Source organism: Rhinopithecus bieti, unplaced genomic scaffold (genome assembly GCF_001698545.2).
Source record: "Rhinopithecus bieti isolate Rb0 unplaced genomic scaffold, ASM169854v2 scaffold_30732, whole genome shotgun sequence".
Taxonomy (NCBI): domain Eukaryota; kingdom Metazoa; phylum Chordata; class Mammalia; order Primates; family Cercopithecidae; genus Rhinopithecus; species Rhinopithecus bieti.
The window spans coordinates 2,229,612-2,248,639 of record NW_016814045.1 but is presented as its reverse complement, the minus strand read 5'-3'; the positions used below and the strand labels follow the sequence as shown (position 1 = coordinate 2,248,639).

At 45.3% G+C, this 19,028-nt stretch overlaps 1 protein-coding gene across 1 annotated transcript in view; it reads right to left on the bottom strand.

The window, feature by feature from the left end:
* Window positions 1-19,028, bottom strand: part of TENM2 (teneurin transmembrane protein 2) — a 1,242,216-nt gene that overhangs the window by 90,027 nt on the left and 1,133,161 nt on the right. The window contains 1 exon segment of the mRNA XM_017849440.1: window positions 15,140-15,286. Within this exon segment, the coding sequence (XP_017704929.1) occupies window positions 15,140-15,286 (147 nt within the window).

Sequence of the window (19,028 nt, the reverse complement as noted above, 5' to 3'; positions counted from 1 at the left end):
TATATATATATATATATATATATATCAAATAAACCATAAGCAGAAGGACTTGTTGTGTAGTAACCATTTGTTTACTTCCACTTTTCAGATGGAGAAACCCAGTCCTAGAGAGGGTCAGTTACTTGACTAAGGTTGGGCAGCTGCTGGTGGGTGGGGAAGCTGGGATTCACATGCAGCTGGCCCAGCCTTAGACTTGCTGTTCTTCTCCCCTACTCTATGCTTCTCCAGCAAGCTGTAGTCTGGGAGTTCAGAGTTCACCCAAGAACAATCCGCAGCAGCCTCTGCCTTTCCTCTTGTTTTAAAGCAGGATTATGAGGCTTTCATACCTATTGCACCAACCCATAGGAAGTCAATGGACAGGATGAGGCCAAGTCAATGATACAGATAAAGAGCAGTACAATCCTGTCTTCACGACTTACTGAAAAGATGTATTTTATATTTGGATTTTCTTTGCATTGATAAAATGATGTCAGTGGTATATAGTGACTTGGGTGTCACTGTCTGTATGCATGTTCTTTGAAATCCTAAAATGAAATGTATTTATCTCCCAATAATCTATTGAATAAAAGACAATTGCTTCCAATCCCAAACACTTCTCATGAAAGCTTTTATTCATTCAATTCGTGTAACCATGAGTTGACCAAGGCAGACAAGGACCCTGTGATTATGGTCCTAGATTCTAGAGGGGGAGAATAGACAATAAACAAATGATTGCATGATGGACTTAGAGTGACAGTGTTCCGAAGACACTAAGTAAAGCAGGGTAAAGGGCTGGAGAGTGATGAAGGAGAGGATTTTCTGCTTTAGACAGGGAGGTCAGGGAGGGCTTCTCTGAGGAAGTGATGTTCGTGTAGAAACCTAAATGAAAGGAGGAAATAAGTCATGGCAACATCTGGAAGAACACTCTGAGCAGAGGCAACAGCAAGTGCAGAAGCCTAGGGTGAAAGTATATTTGTGAGTTGTAGGACTGGCAAGATGGCAGGTGTAGGGCAGAGAGGAGGAGGAAGAGGGAGAGGAAATGAGATCAGCATGGAAGCAGGGACTCACTTATGCAGAGCAATGGAAGCCACTGCGGCAACCTGGGTGCCATGCTACGGGAGATGAGAGGCCCTGGCAAGGCTTGAGCAGGGGTGTGATAGGATCTGACTTCTAAAAGGATTCTTTCAGCTGCTCTGTGGGGAACAGATTAGAAGCTGGAGGACCCACAGTCCAGCCTAGAGAAGTTGTTGGCATGATCTGAGTGGAGGTGGAAAGTTACTAAGAAATCATGGCCTTAAGGATTAGGAGTAGGGAATGGAGAGGCCAGGTAAGGGGACATCCAAAAATCTGTGTGGCAAGATGCATAGACAAACAGAGCATGTCCAAGGCCTATGCAATGGCCACCCTGGCAGACAGTGTGCTAGTTGGGTAGTGATGATATTAGTGTTGCTCATCAAAGGGCTAAGACTTTGAGTGATGGACCCCAGGTAGGCTGGGGTTTTCTCCCTGGTTCTACACTCCTTGAGCCACAAGTTTTCTGAGTGAGCATGGCAGAAGTAAGAGCAGGAGAAACTTGCTCCGGGGACTGCCGTTTCTCTTTTCTGCATCTGTCTTCTCCATGGATTCCTCTTTTCCAGCATGACCCCAGATACCTAGCGGCTTTGGACTCTCTGGCACACCTGGTATAAAATTACTTTCAGAAAAAGGGTCTGAGAGAAGAATGAACAAGGCATTTAGAATCAAAAGAACTGGGCTCCAATCCCAGCTCTTCCACTGTTTGACTCTGGGCAAGTTAACCTCTAGGCCCTCAGTTTCTTTGTTAGTTAAATGAAATCCTCTAAAAGTCAGCAATGAATGTAAAGATTTTTGTAAGCCTGTGTGGCTAAATGGAACATGGCAGTGACCCACCCAGCTTGGGGGTCACCGGTTCATGATCTCTGAGGGAAGACAGCACTCATTCCAGAGCCAGTGGGGATGAAATTGAGGGAAATGTATTATAACAGGGACCAAAAGATGGGTTCCTGATTTTGAAATGTATGCATTATTTGAAATTGTGAGTTTTTGATTGGGAGGCAGTGTATGTTTTTAGAATCTCTGAACTCACATCATACCGGGAGATGCAAACCATCTTAGAGCAGCCATTTAAATAAAGGGGCATTAAGTTGCTCTGTATAAACTTTCTAGTCAAACCTTACAACAGGCCAATGAGGTTGATATCATTGTTTCCAGTTTAGATGAGAGAACTGAGTCTCAGAGAGGTTAGATCCTTTGCTCAAGGAAGCACAGCTTGTAAGAACCTGAGTCAGAATGTACAGCTAGGTCTGTCTGATTCCAAAGTCTGTGGACCCCAGCAGTAAATGGCACAGCATCACCTGTCCTAAGTGGGGCAGGGGGTATGGCAGAAGCAGCAGAATGTCATAAAAGGCAATGAACCAGGGCCACCTATCACTGCCTTCTCCCAGCAAACTCTTTCCACATTCTTTTTTTTTTTTTTTTTTTTTTTTTTGTTTTGAGACGGAGTCTCGCTCTGCCGCCCAGGCTGGAGTGCAGTGGCCGTATCTCAGCTCACTGCAAGCTCCGCCTCCCGGGTTTACGCCATTCTCCTGCCTCAGCTTCCCGAGTAGATGGGACTACAGGCGCCCGCCACCTCGCCCGGCTAGTTTTTTGTATTTTTTAGTAGAGACGGGGTTTCGCCGTGTTAGCTAGGTTGGTCTCGATCTCCTGACCTCGCGATCCACCCGTCTCGGCCTCCCAAAGTGCTGGGATTACAGGCTTGAGCCACCGCGCCCGGCCTCACATTCTTCTTTTATTCCAACAGTCTTGAAGGAGGAGGATGAATCCTGGGAAGTTGGAGCCTTGACTCCTCTCCGGATGACAAGCTTCTGTGAAAAGGACCTCAGTGAACCCAGGAATGTACCCAAGGTCCGCATGCTAATCAAGTGGCCACCGCCTCAGGATGCAGAGCTGTTTGGCCTGTCTCTCCTCATCAGCTGGCCCAGGGCTGGCGCACTCGGAGGAATCCCTCTGCCAGCACTTGAGCTTCCCTTCAAAAGGCATGCATTACGCTAAGTCAGTGGTTCTCAACGCGTCAGCATCATCTGGACACTTGTGAGAAATGCGCATCTTGGGCTTCCTGCCAGACCTACTGAATCTGAAACTCTGAGGGTGGGGCCCAGCCATCTGTGCATGAAGCCTTCCAGGTGATTCTGATGCTCACTGACGTATAAGACGTATACAAACCATTGTGCTGATTGTTCTGCATGCATTAACTCATCTCAGCCTCACAGCATCCTATGAGGTAGAAGTTAGCCCTAGCTCTGCTTTACAGAGGACAAAGCTTAAGCTTAAGCTCATATCTTGAGGAAGCGGAGGAGCTGGGACATGACCTGAAGCTCAGATCTCAAAGCCTCTTGACTACCCTGCCAGGCTGTCTCCTCTCCCTGGGAGAAAGAATGCCTAAGTGCAATGGAGGGAATATAACAAAAGGCCACGCCTGCTTCTCAGCTGTGGTGTGTGTGTTTATAGTAACTCAAACAGATGTATCAGCCTTCTGTCTGAGGGGCAGGCATGGTTGCAGTTTTGAAGACTGAGATGCTATGTGGTGGGAAGCACAAACAAATATGTTGGCTGTGTTGCGCTCTGCCCAGCACTGCATGCAAACCCCATTCTAGCTTCATCCTCCTCCATTCTCCACGTGGACTAGGCTGCAAGGTACCAGGCTTCTCAGAGGCCCCACACAGGCATTGCTGTTTCTTGCCTCTGTGCATTTGCCCTTTCCTTCATTCACAATGCTTTTCCCTCCTTCCTTGCCTAATTCCTTTATATCTTTTAATATTTAAGCTGTACCTATTTTGGAAGCCTTCAGTGCCTCTCTTGTGAGTGGCCATGGTCTCTTGGCCTTGCTTCTATTATGGACCCTTAATATGTGGCTCTGCAGTGACAGCTTTCATATGTATTTTACTTCCCACCAGATGGAGGATTCTTTATGGGCAGAGTTTGAGTCTTTCTCATTCACATGCCTGGCCACAGAGTGGGGGCTTGGTATATGTTTGTTGAATGAATAAATGATTTTGGTGGTGAGGGGTCTGTCCAGGAGTGTGGCTGGTGTGGGAGAGGGTGTTTTCTGTCATTGCCATCAATGACAAGAGGTCTGAGCAGGGTTGCAACTAGGAAGAGGTGAATGAAGGGCTGAGGGGACAAAAGTGAAGGTGGCACTCACTGTGAGGTGCCCTAGGCACCTCCACTCATTCTAATCTAGGTCCCAGGTCTGAGACAGATCTTGGCTCCAAGCAGTAGTGGCAGGCACCCATTCTCCTGAGGGTCACTGGGTCCTTCTGGTGGTAACATAGCATTGAGAAAAGCACACTGGATTTTGAGCCAGGAAACCAGGACTCCAGTCTCAGGTCTGCCCTACCTGCTCCTTGGCCTTGAGTAAGTGACTTTCCCTCCCTGGGCTTTGCAGCTGCTGGGGACTCTATATTTTAGCCTTTTTGCATCTGACATTTCCAGACTCCCACAAATGAAATCATCCTGTGATTCTCATAAATGAAAGAGGTAGTGTGCCTCAGTGCACGTGGCCATGGAGTTCCAGGAAACTGAAGGGGGTGGGGAGCGCTCCATGATGACATACCCTGAGGACAGGCAGAGGAGGAGAATCACCGTGGAAAGGTTAGGTCTTGGTTGTGAGTGGGGAGGAAGAGAAGCATTAGGCACAGCAGTTTGGGGAACACCTTGCAGTTTTCTCTGGATTTGCACTTGGCCACAGAATTCTGGCCCCTCTCCAATCCCCCAGAGCTCTTGGCTGAGAAGGTAGAAAGTCAAAGAAAAGAGCACAGGCCTTGGGCAGCTGCTCTTGCTGTGCTGCTTGCTAACACCTTGCTATTTAAAGTCCAACTGCTCAACTCTCCCCTGCTCACCCCCTGGCATTTCAGTGCCTAAGCACTTTGTGGCAAAAAAGCGTTCCAAATCCAAAACTGGAGGGAAAAGCTAACGTCGACGGTATTTTTAAGCATGCTGCAGAATTCATGTTTCCGTGGGGTGGAGGTTGTTCAAGCCCTTATGCTCTGCCTTGCTCTGAGCCCAAACACAACAAACACTCAGGTGCTGTGAGGCACCCAGAGGAGGGCTCTTGACCCAGGTTCTGAATCTTGCCTTGGCTATGTTTTTGCTTTGGGAGCTTGGACAAGCCACTTCACCTCTCTGGCTCTTAGTTTCTGCTTCTATGTAAAGGATAATGAGAGACTCTTAGGCTCTTGTGGGGATTGTTATGATTTATTTAGGCAATGTGGGTGAAGTTTTAGAATGGGCCTGGCCCTTGGTAAGGGCTCAATGCCTTAGGGTTTTGGACATCACATCCTTTCAAATCAGGCCCATGGACACTGCCTGTTTTGGGACCATCTGGTCCCTCAGACAGATGTGCTCCTGGGACATTAAATGTCTATATCGGATTTCTCAGCCTTGGCGTTATTGACATTTTGGGTCGGATCATTCTTCGATTTGGGGCTTTCCTATGTGTGTAGGGCATTTAGCAGCAACCCTGGCCTCTACCCGCTGGATGCCAGTAGCACCCCCCCCCCCACCGCCATTACTCATGAATGCTTCCAGTCACTGCCAGATGTTCCTGGGCGAGCGAGTTGCCCCAGTAGGGAACCACCAGTCTGGACTGGGAGGAAGACTGTGGGAGCAAGAGAGCTAGTGATGGCATGAGGACCTTGCCTCTTTATTCAAATGCTGGTCACAGAGACCGAGGGATGGCAGATGCCTGCCACCATCTAGGGCAAGACTCTGGCCAAGGCACAAATACAGGAAGTCAACATAACGATATTAACATTACCTCCTTGCCACTAGTGAAATCTGCGTTTTCATCCTTTAATTCCCTAAAATAAGTCCATAGTGATTTACATGATTAAAAATTTTTTTCAGATTATGCATTTTCATCACAATTTCATAATGAATATTTGCTTTGTCATCTAATCGGGGTAAAAAACATAATCCCTTAAGAGACACTTAATAACCATTTAAACTAATAAAGACTTGATTAAAAAAGCCTGAAAGTGCTGTGTTGAGTAAATTATAAACTTTAAACACCTTTTAAAAAAAAAAAAAAAACAAAACTAATTCAATGGTCAATTACATGTACCAGGAAAAGGTTTTCAATGGAAAAGTTTTGTCTTTGAGGTGATTTTTTCTTTTTTTTCTTTTTTTTTTTTTTGAGACGGAGTCTTGCTCTGCCGCCCAGGCTGGAGTGCAGTGGCTGGCTCTCAGCTCACTGCAAGCTCTGCCTCCCGGGTTCACGCCATTCTCCTGTCTCAGCCTCCCGAGTAGCTGGGACTACAGGCGCCCGCCTCATCGCCTGGCTAGTTTTTTGTATTTTTTAGTAGAGACGGCGTTTCACCGTATTAGCCAGGATGGTCTCGATCTCCTGACCTCGTGATCTGCCCGTCTCGGCCTCCCAAAGTGCTGGGATTACAGGCTTGAGCCACCGCGCCCGGCCTAAGGTGATTTTTTCTAAGTCTTCTTTGCAGCAACACACATTCTGTACTTGTTTGAATCTTCTTCAGAAACACCGTCCAAATTTTTTGAGTGTTTTAGAAAAAATGAGCCAATGGCTTTAAAGAAGAAAAGCCATATATCATGGTGGTTAGCTGAAAAGCCTATTCTGAGTCTTAACTTCTTGAGCCTTTGTATCCTTATCTGTATAATGGAAATAATATGATGAAATAGACTCATTGAACTTACAGTCTAGTGTGAAGAAACAGAGAACCTACAAAAATAATAGTGTGAGAAAATTTAGGAGTGTGATATTTCCATAAAGGAAATACTAATGGTTGATGGGAGAGAGACAGAGGAAGACTTCATAGTAAGTCCTTCTCAGGCACTTGAGCTGAGAACTGAATGACTACAATGAGCCAGTGACACAATGTGCCTGGATTGGGCATTTCCACCTTGCACTAGCAAAGACCCTTGGGTGGAACTAATCTTTGCACTTGTGTGGTCTGAACACTGGCCAGAGTGGATGAGGCTGAGTTTCCAGAGGGTATGGGGGAGGACAGGTCAGAGACAAGGCAGGGGACACACAGAGGGTCCTGTAAGCCAAGGTGAAAAAAAAATCTGATTTTGATTCTAACTTCATGAGAAACCCTTTGAGAACATGGAATGATGAGATTTACAGTGTATTAGGTTGGTGCAAAATTAATTGCTTTCAATGGTCAAAACTGCAATAACTTTTGCACCAACCTACCAAAACAGTCCCTCTGGCTGCTGTGTGGAGGAACAGAGAGCAGACGGCAAGAGGAGTAGCAGGGAGACCACTTGCGAGGCTGTTCCTGTAACGCAGGTGCAGAGCAAGCTCAGCACAGTGCTTGGCATATGTAAGCTCTCAAAAATCTTACTGATTATAATTTTTATATGCAAGAGAATAGGTTCTACCTTTCTTTCTTTCTTTTCTTTTTGAGATGGAATCTTGCTCTGTCACCCAGCCTGGAGTGCTGCAGTGGTGCGATCTTGCCTCACTGCAGCCTCTGCCTCCTAGGTTCAAGAGATTCTCATGCCTCAGCCTCATGAGTAGCTGGGACTACAGGTGTGAGCCACTATGTCCGGCTAATTTTTGTATTTTTAGTAGAGACAGGGTTTCATCATATTGGTCAGGCTGGTCTCAAACTCGTGACCTCAAGTGATCCACCCTCCTTGGTCTCCCAAAGTGTTGGGATTACAGGTATGAGCTGCCGTGCCCAGTTGGTTCTATCTTTTTTCTAAACCTCAGTAGAATAAAAGAAAACTGAACCTCTACCTTACAGTTTTCTAAACAGAAGATTCTCTAGTCAATATGCCCAGGAAGTCAAAGATCTTATTTCAACTGGAAGAGCCAGAATAATTTCAGATCCCTGTTGCTATGTGTTCCCTGAGGATCTCAGTTGAGGCAAATTCTACTTCCCTCCTAAAGAAGAGCGACCCAGCATCTGGCCAGCTGGCAGTGTCCTCAAGGCCAAGTTTTCCTCCTAAGCATTAGATGCATTGCTTTTCTCTCTGGGAGCTAATCAGGGACTCTGTTTATGGCCCAGCTACATTTGCCACAAGGTCTTTGGACTGCAAAGGGAATCCTCATCCAACCCAATTAATAGCACAATGTTGTACTTTTAAGCTGTTCCCCACCCAACCAATCCATCAACATGATTGGGATATATTAATCAAGGCATTTACAATGGGTTCACCAAGCTTTGTCTCTCACTGGAGGAAGAAACTGGACTATTTGGGCCTGGGAACCAGAACGCTTTTGGAGTCCCTGAAGTCCCAAGCTTGGCTCTGCTAAATGCATAGACAAGGTGAGTTATTAATTAACAAGTGAGATAAATGCTGGAAGAGCATTCCTGAATCGTGTCAAACCAATTTGGATGGTTATGCGATGGGGAGGGAGTGGAAGGAGGCAGTGGGCGAGGGGTGGGTTTTGCCTGTTCCAAGTGCTTTGGACAGACTCCAGTGTTATTTCTCCTCATTTAGACCTGGCTGGAGTGCCTTGGATGGCATGCCCAGAGCTCAGGCCAGCATTCACGTCTCTTAACCCAAGGCAGCCTCTTTTGGAGTGAAGCAAGGAACCAAGCCTTGCAGATGGAGGTAGGATGGGAAATACTGCTCTGCGGAGAAGCCATTGTGGAGTCCTTCATTTAGAGAGGGAACTACAGAAACTGCTAGTGGTCTGAAGAGCCTCTACCAGGGGTCACTGATCACACAGATCTGTGGCTTTGAGGACACTCCATGGGAATGAGCAGAAGAGCCTGGCCTTAACACTGGGCTGGGCTTTCTCTCATGTCATGCTCCTGACAGCCATACATGTGACAGTCCCTTTGCTATGCTCCCACTGAACTACTGCTATCTAATAAGATGGTCCATCCCTGTCACCTCTCACATGTTGGACTGTAATAATAATAATAACAATGTGTTTATCCACCTTTGTAGATGGATAGTGAGCTCTTTGTGGACATATGTCATGTTTGCTTTAGTATTCTAAAGGCTTATTTTCAGGGTCTAACATTTAGTAAACCCTCAACAAATGTTTGTTAAACCATAAATGAATAAGCTAATGAATGGATGGATGGATGGATGAGTGGATGGATGAATTCGTACCCCAATGACAGAGAGTTAAAGGGTTTTAAACTTTGAAACAAACATTAGCCAACTCTCCACCCAAGAACGGAGAACTTCTAAATCATACTGAAGTCATTCACTAAGGGCCTAAATGGAAAAATATCTTCACGTCTTTTTTTTTTTTTTTGAGACAGGGTCTCACGCTGTCACCCAGGCTGGAGTGCAATAGCGCAATCACGGCTCACTGCAGCCTCAACTTCCTGAGCAAGCAATCCTTCTACCTCGGCCTCCTGAGTAGCTGGAACTACAGGTACATGCCAGGATGCCTGCCTGGCTAATTTCTGTATTTTTTTGTAGAGATGGAGTTTCACCATGTTGCCAAAGCTGGTCTTGAACTCTTGAGCTCAAGTGATCCACTCACCTTGGTCTCCCAAAGTGTTAGGATTACGGGTGTGAGCCACCATGCCCAGACTTCATGTCTTTTCAGCTACTTATTTCTTCCTGAAACAAAATTCCCCTCTCCTCACTGCACTCCTATGTTTTGGGGATTCTAGGGGAAAGGGTTTGGGATGTAAGCACTGTGACATTAGGCTGGGTCAGCCCACCCAGGGAAAACCATTATTTTAAAAAGTTTATCTCAAAATGTCACCTGCAGAGCAAACACACTTGTATCAGACACTCTGGGTTGCTTGGTAGAAGTACAGATTCTTGGATCCTACATCTGACTAATAAATCAGAACCTCTAAGGTGGGGACTTAGAAATCTGACTTTTAAACAAGCCCTCCACACAGTCACGCAGCACTGAAGTTCAATAAGCACAAAGTTAGAATCTTTGTGGTTGTGTACACTAGAAAAATTATTGGTTGGGTTCCATCTATATGAATTTGGTCTCCTTTCTAGAAAATAACATTAATATTAATAATGTCAATGCTAGCAGCAGCCAATATGTGAGGGCATCTATGAGCCAGGTGTCTTGTAAAATATATCACATGCATTTTCTCACTTAAACTTCACACCAGCTAGTGGCATTGGCATTGCCATGCCTATTTTGCAGATAAGAAGATTGAGAATTTGAGAAGCAAAGTGACTTGCAGAGCTGGGATACAAAGGCTGACTCTGAAGCCCAAGCCCTCAATCAATTATGATGATACAGTGTCACCTGTTCAGAAACCAGGGACGTGAAAGAGAAGGTGCAAAACATCTTTCAATGCTGTGTTGAAACAGAACGGGGGGAAAAGACATCTCTCCTAGTTTAGTAAGGAAGAAAGTGATGCGGGGTGACTGAGGACGAGCTCAGCCTAAAAAGGGCTTCCTCCTATCCCTACGTCCAGGTGATGTGGTTATGACATCGCCTCCCTTGGTCTCCACTGTCACCGCTGCCCACAGATGGGAGAAAGCATCTCATAGGATTCCACAGGAGCTTCAGACTCACTCCTATGCCAGCTTGAAATGATGTGAGGGCTAGGGCTCCTGACTCTAAGTTCAGGGTGATAAAGGGGAGTGGAGAAGGAGTAAGGACTGTCTCACCAGGCCAGACGGTCTAACAACGCCTTCTCACCTTGCGGTTCCCACTTTTAGAGGAAATCTACACCCTCTCTCCTACCCCTGGCTGTGATGAACTAAATCTCGCACCTCTGTCTTGGTGGTGATAATTAAATATTATCCGCCTGTCACTTGGTGCACATGTTGTATGTATTCTCAGACTTTAATGAGCTGGTATTTGTCTTCTGTAAGCAAAAATATTTCTTTGAGTCTCTTCTTTTTCAAATTGGGGTGAGCAGTTCAAGTGAAGATCTCTTACTACTAAAAGGACAGTCTGCTGGCTGCCATGTCTGTCTGAACCATTTCCACTTCTTTTTAGTGGCCATGGGCAGATAAGGCTTGTCCCTTCATAATCAGCCATTGCTTCCTGAGGTTACATGAACAGCGGTCACATGACTAGGGGTGTTTGGAGACTTTGAAAGCCAAGGGGATGAGAAGGCAGGGAATCGGCATAAACTGTTTTGGCGGGGATATTCTAAGGCAGCCTTCTCCAACAGGGATTTTCATCTCAACACTGCTAACTACAGAGCATATTTGAGTGAAAGTTTTCTCAGTTTTTCCAAAGGAGTACTTTATCCAGCACCATTCTAGATGCCCAGGAGAGAAGTTAATTCATTGCATAGATCGGATGGCTTAGGACAGTGGTTCTCCAGGAGGACCTGCATCAGCGTCCCCTGTGTCAGCACTGCTGGGATATTTACTAGAAATTCAAAGTCTTGCACCGCCCTCCCCAGACTTAGAGAATCAGGATCTCTAGGGATAGGGCTTAGCACTCTGTGTTGAATCAAGGTGGTTTTGCCACATGCTGAAGTTTCAGAATTACTAGTGGCCATAAAGTATTGGGGCTTAATTCTCTCATAGAGGAACCTAGGTTGAAAAAAGGCTGTTAAAAGTTTCAAATATCTCTATCTGTATTTGTATCTATAGCCATCTCAGTTTAAAATAAAAAAAAAATCCCTTCAGATTTTTTTTCGAGTGTTTCTAGATGGAAAAGTGATTTGCCTTTTCCAGTCCCCTTTGGTAGATTGCTGTATTATTTTGCCCATTCATGAAATTTATAACAAATGTGTTCATTGCAGCTGCTCCCCGGGTCTGCATTCATGTTCTGCCCGGGTGCCTCTGACCCATTGCCAGGTTTATAAACTCACATAGCCCTTCCTGAAAACTTATAAAGCAGGACAGAGACTAGGGCAGAACTCCCACCCCCACCCCAACCAAACAAAAAGAGTGATATAATTAGTGTGCTGCAGGATTGAATCCGGAGTTGATGAGGAGCAACCTTAATATTTATCAATAAACAGCAAAGTGCTTAGCACACCTCCTAGGGAAGTCATTAACCATAAAAAAGATACTCTACACCAAGGAATCTCCTCCAAAAACAGAACTCAGTTAATTGTGAATTCCTTACGCCAGGTGAGACAGAATTGGTGTCTACCCTTCTCACCTGACATAAGCAACTCTGAATTAACTGGGAGTTTCTTTTTATAAACACCATGCAGCCTTTTTTTTTTTTTTTCTTTGTGGTTAATTACTTCCTTGGGAGGTTTGCTTTAATAGTTCCCATAACAAGGCCATTATTGTCTTTAGCATAATCACTGCCTCATTTGCTTTTGTGCCCTGCCTTTGGACTGCTTTGTCTCTGCCAGCCAGGGGGGGATCCTGAATTGTGCCTGGTGGGCAACCCTTAGGACTGGGGACCCTGTGAGCCTCTTTTAGCCCCATCACTGCAGGAATTTGGCTTTGGCCGGGTGGGAGCTGGGATCAGGGGTAGGGCTGGTGGGGAGGGAGGTGGGTAACGCAGGGTATGCTGGGGAGATGGTCCCCCAGAGTTTCCTCTCTTCCCTCTGTGCAGCATTCCAGCCATTTGTTATGCTTTCAGCTGCTGACACCAGGAACAGGGAAGGGAGCCAGGAGAGCAGCTCCTTTCTGGAAGTAGAAGCTGATCTGTAAGCAACCACTGTGCTCAGTGAAATCGCCAGGGAGGCAGAAGGAAAAACAGTGAATCTTACCAGCAAAAGTCGTGCGATTCTGACTTGGAAAAAAAAATGCATTATGTAGTTATGCCTTAACTTGTTAAAAAATGAATTAAAGTGCTTTCTCCTTTGGCTCTGTTTCAGGAAAGAGAAAATGAATGAATGGGAGCTCTGTAAACCACATCAGGTCTGTAAACTGTTTTGATTGTGTATTCCTATCAGGGTATGTACATCTGTTTATTTACAAATTGCATACAGGCACAATGGCAATCATAAATTATGGAAACTGCAAAATATCCATTAAGAGGATGAGAATAAATAAAAATAGAATATCTAATACTCTCATCCACCACCCTGATGGATTACACCCTGCTCTGGACACCACTGAAAGGACCTGTTGGGGCCATGAAGGCAGTGATTGACTTTGGCTTGGTCATTCATATTCCTAGATTTCAATGACTGGTCCAAGGTGGCACTAAATACATTTTTGTTAAATCAAATGATTGGACTCATGGATCTTCTTACACTCTGAAACAACTGCTGCTCCTAGTGAATTCTGATCAGTTAGTAATTTTGGCGGGGATGGATAACACACCTGTACTAAAGTCTAGGGAACATTCCACAGTATTCTTAGGAGATCAGGTGGCCCACAGGCTAAGCCAACCTCATTTAGCCCCAGAAACTTAGCACTCCATCAGGAAGTAACATGCGGAAATTCAGCTCAGAGGTTTAGAATTGGGGACAGAAAACTTTTCCTGTAAAGGGCCAGAGAGTAAATATTTTAGGCTTTGATGGCCAAGTGGTTTTTGTTGTGACTCCACTCTGACATGGAGAGTGAAAGCAGCCCTAGACCAAACATAAACAAATGGGCATGGTTATATTCCAAGAAATGGAGAGGTGTGGGTTAAGGGGTACAAAGTGTCACTGATGCAAGATAAAGACATTCTGAAGATCTACCACATAGCATAGTGTCTATAGCTAACAAAGTAGTGTATACTCAAAATTTGCTAAGAGGGTGGATCTCACATTGAAATGTTCTTACCACAAAAACTTCTAAAACCAAAAAATCACCCCACAACAATAATCACAAAGAGAGCAGTGTGGCAGGCCATGTCTCGGCAACAGCTGAACAGGCAGTCTTCCCTGACAACTGTTTCGGCACTGAATGAATGGTTAGGTTAAATATTATAGGCGGAAAGAGCCAGCGCCCTTACACAAAGGCTGGAATGTAACAAAAGCCCACCAAGAGTCTTGCCTAGGCCTTTCCTGGGCCTTGAACCTTCACGAGATAATGAAGGAATTCTTACATTCCTCGTACCAGGACCCGTTTAGGATTAAGCAAGTTTTACTGGGAGTCTAAAGGAACTCCCCAGACCTCCACACCTTAGCTGGAGACAAGATAAGGGTTATCACCCCTGGCACCAGGACCCATCTAGATTAAGCAAATTTACTGAGGCTCTGGAAGAAGCTCTCCAGGACCCAAACCTTAGTTATAGATTAGATGGAATCAATCACTTGTGTCTTCAGATGAATGTACACTTACACGTAGACACATAGCTTAGAAAGTATATATGCACTGGAAAACTTTGTAATTTTGAGTTGGCCTGGTGAATTATCTCTGGCCTTCTCCCTGTACCTGGGAGAGTTTATTTCTGGTTACTTTCCCAGTTTGTCTGCATCTTGTTATTGGACCTTGAAAACAAGCAGCCCAACCTTTGGTTCAGTCAGTAGGAAGAAACTTTGGGAGGTGATGGACATGTTTATGGCCTTGATGGTGGTGATGGCCTCCCAAAGTGCTGGGATTATAGGCGTGTGCCACCATACCCGGCCATATACACAGCTTTTTATATGTTGATTATACCTCAATAAAGCTGTTTAAAAATTTATAAACATCAAAATTTGAATTTCACATAATTTACACACCATCAAATATTGTTCTTTTATAATTTTTTTCCCCAGCCATTAAAATGTTAAAACTATTTTTAGCTTACAGGTCAGGATTGGTCCATGGACCATAGTTTGCTGACAACTAGTTAGAACAGATACTTTGGAGCCTCAGCTGGGTTTGGGTCTCAATTTTACTAATAGTGGTTGGATTATCTCGAAAAAGTTACTTAATCACTCTTCAGGCCTTGGTTTCCTCATCTGTAAAGCGGCATCTCAAAGGGCTGTAAGGATGAAGGCAGCAGGCATTGCTTATGACAGCCTAGTGTGGTAGGCATAGATTGTCATCCTCAATGTCACCGACTGTTGTCCCCAGCCCTGAAAGGTCTGGCAAGACTGGTCACCCTGAAGGCAGTGCCAGGGTCCAGCCACCTTTATGTGGCAATGGATACTTGGGAATTCTGAGCCAGCATCAACCCCCAGTGCCTCCAGCCAGTGTCTCCCAGAGATCCCCCCTGGCATAAGGATACCTGTTCTCTGCTGCATTTGCTTCAAAGAAAATGTTACAACAACATTTGACAATAGTGCAGGGGAGGTCTTTCAGAAGAAAAATGACTCATGACAAAAGCATGGACAACGTTCTGCTCTTAGGGGCTGGGAATGAGAAGACGCGTGCTCACCTCCCTCATTATCCTTGTTATCAGCACAGGAAGTTTCCATGGCAACGTTGCATCCGGGCCCTCTCCAGCCGGTCTGGCAGACACACTGCCAGCTGTTCTGACCCAGTGTGCATCTCCCGTTACCGTTGCACAAGTCAGGGCAGCCATCTGGTTGGAGAAATGGAGAGGATGAGAAGGAGGGACGTGAGGCTGCGCTGGGGAAGCAGGGGAGCCATGCAGAGGGGAGCAAGGCCGCAGGGCAGCCGCTGGGCCAGCCTCACAGTGGGGCCCGCGCCTGCCTTCCACAGAGTCAGGGGAGCAGGCAACGCATGCAGTAGCAAGACAGAGTGGGGTCGCACATGCAGGGGATCCCCAGTGACAACTGACCAAGGTCAGAGGCAACCTTCCCAAAGCGGGGAGTTCAATGCACATCCCAGACAACTAAACCAGTGCTGAGCTGACAACCAGACTAGCTAGGCTGTGATTTCCAGCCAATAGCTCAGGATCGATGTTACTGAAAAGAAGCTTTTCTTTCTTCCTTTTTTTCTTTTTTTTAAGAAGTGCTCTTCCGTAGAAGAGAAAAAATTCCCTATCAACCCAGGATGGAGGCAAAGTGCCCGCCATCTTTCAGAGTTTTAAATATATATTTACATAGGATTATCATGAGCTTCTCATGACCGAAAACTGGATGGTTCTGCTGAGCTATTTTCATATGCTTGTACAGGTAATATTTAGTTTTAAGGGGCACTTAAAGATGTTGGCTGCTTATCACCCAACCTATTTATGGCACGATTTGAAAATGCTGCAGGATTCGAAGGCTGTGGAGGGGATAGATGCTGGGTGCCATGAATCGGGGAAAGATAGAAGAAAAAAATATATGTGCTTGGTGGAAGGGTGGTGGGGTAGGAGTAGTTCTTATTTTGTGGATTTCTTTTCCTTTATTGGTGTGTGTGTGTGTGTGTGTGTGTGTGTGTGAGAGCAAGCATGTGCTCACGTGCCTGTGCAGAATCGGCTGCCTGTGTAATTTTCTATTTACTCCAGGACGCAAAACAATTGCAGCCAGCACTCTCCTGATCTGAGTTTGGACAAAGGGAGTCTGGGGGAGGAAAGTGGAGAAAGGAGGTGCACTAAAGAGAGAGGGGAAAGGTCTCACTAGCAGAGCCTCCGTGACTCTTTATAACAGGTAGGAGAGAAGCAAAGAACTACTAGGATGTGGCCACACTCACAAAACCTACACGCTGGCAAGAATTCCTCGACATCTTCTCATTTTTCTTTCTTTTCATAGCTTTATTGGGGCATAATTTATATACCATAAAATTCACCTCTTTTAAGTGTATAATGCAATGACTTCTAGTAAATTTGCAGTGTTGTGCACTTGGGATATGTTTTCTTACTTAATTTAAATATACCCCAATGACCATTAATTTAATTTTCCTCAGAAAGTAATTTCCTCAAATATCTATCGCGAATCCTATCTCTACCTCTGCCACCATCTCTGTTTCCATCTTTTTCTACGCCTATTTTTAAACTACATAAAGTGCAGGCTGGATTGGGCCATGGCGGAGGATAAAAAGCTTTGTAATGATGGAAGCAATTGATTTGAAACCTTCCTGGCCCAAATCTTGTGAATCAAAAGCATGCATCTCCCCTACTGCTCTCTCCAGTGTTCCAGAGGCCTTCACCTAGCATCTTCCTTCTTTTCTCTTGAGTACCCCTTATGAGAATGCTGATAAACCTAGTATGTGCATATGGCAGTGGTGGGAATTTGAGACAGGGTCTCACTCTATCACTCAGGCTGGAGTGCAGTGGCATGATCATAGCTCACTGCCACCTTGAACTCCTGGGCTTGAGTGATCCTCCTGCCTCAGCCTCCTGAGTAGGTAGGACTGCAAGTGTGTGCCACCAAGCCCAGCAATTTTTTTCTTTTTAATTTTTAGTAGAGATGGGGTCTTGCTATGTTGCCCAGGTTAGTCTTGAACTCCTGACCTCAAATGATCCTGCAGCCTCTGCCTCCCAAAGTGCTAGGATTACAGGCACGAGGCATTGTGTCTGGCCGGTGGTGGGAATTTAAAGGCATCTTCCTAAGAAGTAAGGTCTCAAAGGTATGCAATTAAGTTTTACTTCTTTAAGAAGAGGAGTTTCACTCTTCAGTGTTTGCTGCTTCTCATCCTTTCCAGAAGGTGGTATTGGATTGGGATCTGGGTGAGGAGTGCATGCAACAGAGGAGACCTATGTGGGGCACTCCCTAGGGAAGCTGAGCTGTCTTGAGAGGGCAAACGAGGAGACTCTTACCAGGGAAACCGTTTTCTTTTGTTGCACAGCCTGGCGCTAAGTCCAGCAGGCAAGTAAATCACCAGTGTGTGCACACCTGGAGAAAGGCTTGTTTGGTCTACACACCTCTCCTCACAAAGCCCAGATTCACATTTCTATGCTTTTCCTGACTGTGGTCCTGCCTGGAAAACCCCTGTTCACTTCCTACTGTGAGAGGGTATGTGGAGGGAAAGCCATCCCCAGTTGCAGAGAAATGCCACAAAGATTTCTGCAGGAACAAAATGAGCTCAGTAGGAAAAGCCCAAGGGACATTTCACAGATTCTCAAGGAAAAGAGAATTTCTTCAACCTCCAGCTACCTTCAGCTTTAACAATTTCTCCTGGTAGAGTTTTGGGGAACGGATCACAGAAAATACACTAAATGACAGACCTATCAACATTTGCTCAGCATGGTATCTATTTGGTGGAGCTTTGTTATTTAGCTACTTTGAGGTCTCATGTCTGACTAAATTCATGTCCAATGTGTCAACAGAAGCCTCATTGTATAGGAAACCCACGTCCGCTACATCAGATTTAAATCTGCAAAAAACACTAGCATGTCAGTCAGAGATACGCACTCAAAATACATATATTTCTAGATTGAATGAGGCTTTTTTTTTTAACCCCTTCTGTTTCTCTCTTGCTTCCTCCCCACCCTTCCCCTGCCGACCAACTGAAGTGAAATAAATAGACCACAGTAGCAGGTTTTCTCCACATCACATGAGGAAGATGAAAACATGAGCAGTAGGAAGCTGGCAAATCTCTGAGAAGTTTCAGGGCAGCTGGGAATTAATGGACAGGACTTTGCTTTTAGCTTGAAGAGGAAGAAAACAGCCCTGGTAGGTGCACGGCGTTGCTAGGCAACCCCAAGCTAACCCCAGCACAAGTTCATTCTACCAGTGGCCTTCTGAGGAGGTGATCCTTTGTGTTTGTAAAGTGCAAAGCCAGCTTCTGCTTAAGGAAAAACAAAACCTAGGAAGTAATTAGTCTGGAGGGCAAAACAGGTATGAGGTAGAGGCGTTTCTCTGGAGAGGATGCTATAACTAAAGTTGGATTGGACTTATACTGGGGCATCCAAGTATAAGCTTATACTGGGGCATCCAAGAAGTCTCCTATAGGAAGTCTTCTGGATTTCAGGCTGGTACTGCCTATCTCCAAGACCACTAATATAAAGCCCCTTAAAGCATACCTGTTTGGTTCCTCTTTTATGGAGCTAGAGAGAGCTCGCTGCCTGGAGACTATAGGTTCTATCATGACCCTATACCAGTGGTTCTCAACAAAGGCAATTCTGTACCCCTATTTCTCTCCAGAAAACATTTGGCATTGTCTGAAGACACTTTTTATTTTTTATTTTTATTTTTTGAGACGGAGTCTCACTCTTTTGCCCAGGCTGGAGTGCAGTGGCGCAATCTTGGCTCACTGCAGCCTCCGCCTCTCAGGTTCAAATGATTCTCCTGCCTCAACCTCCTCAGTAGCTGGGACTACAGGTGCATGCCACCACATCCAGCTGATTTTTTTGGTGTATATATACATATATATATACACACACACACAAACAAGAATGACTATATATATATGTGTGTGCATATATATATATATAT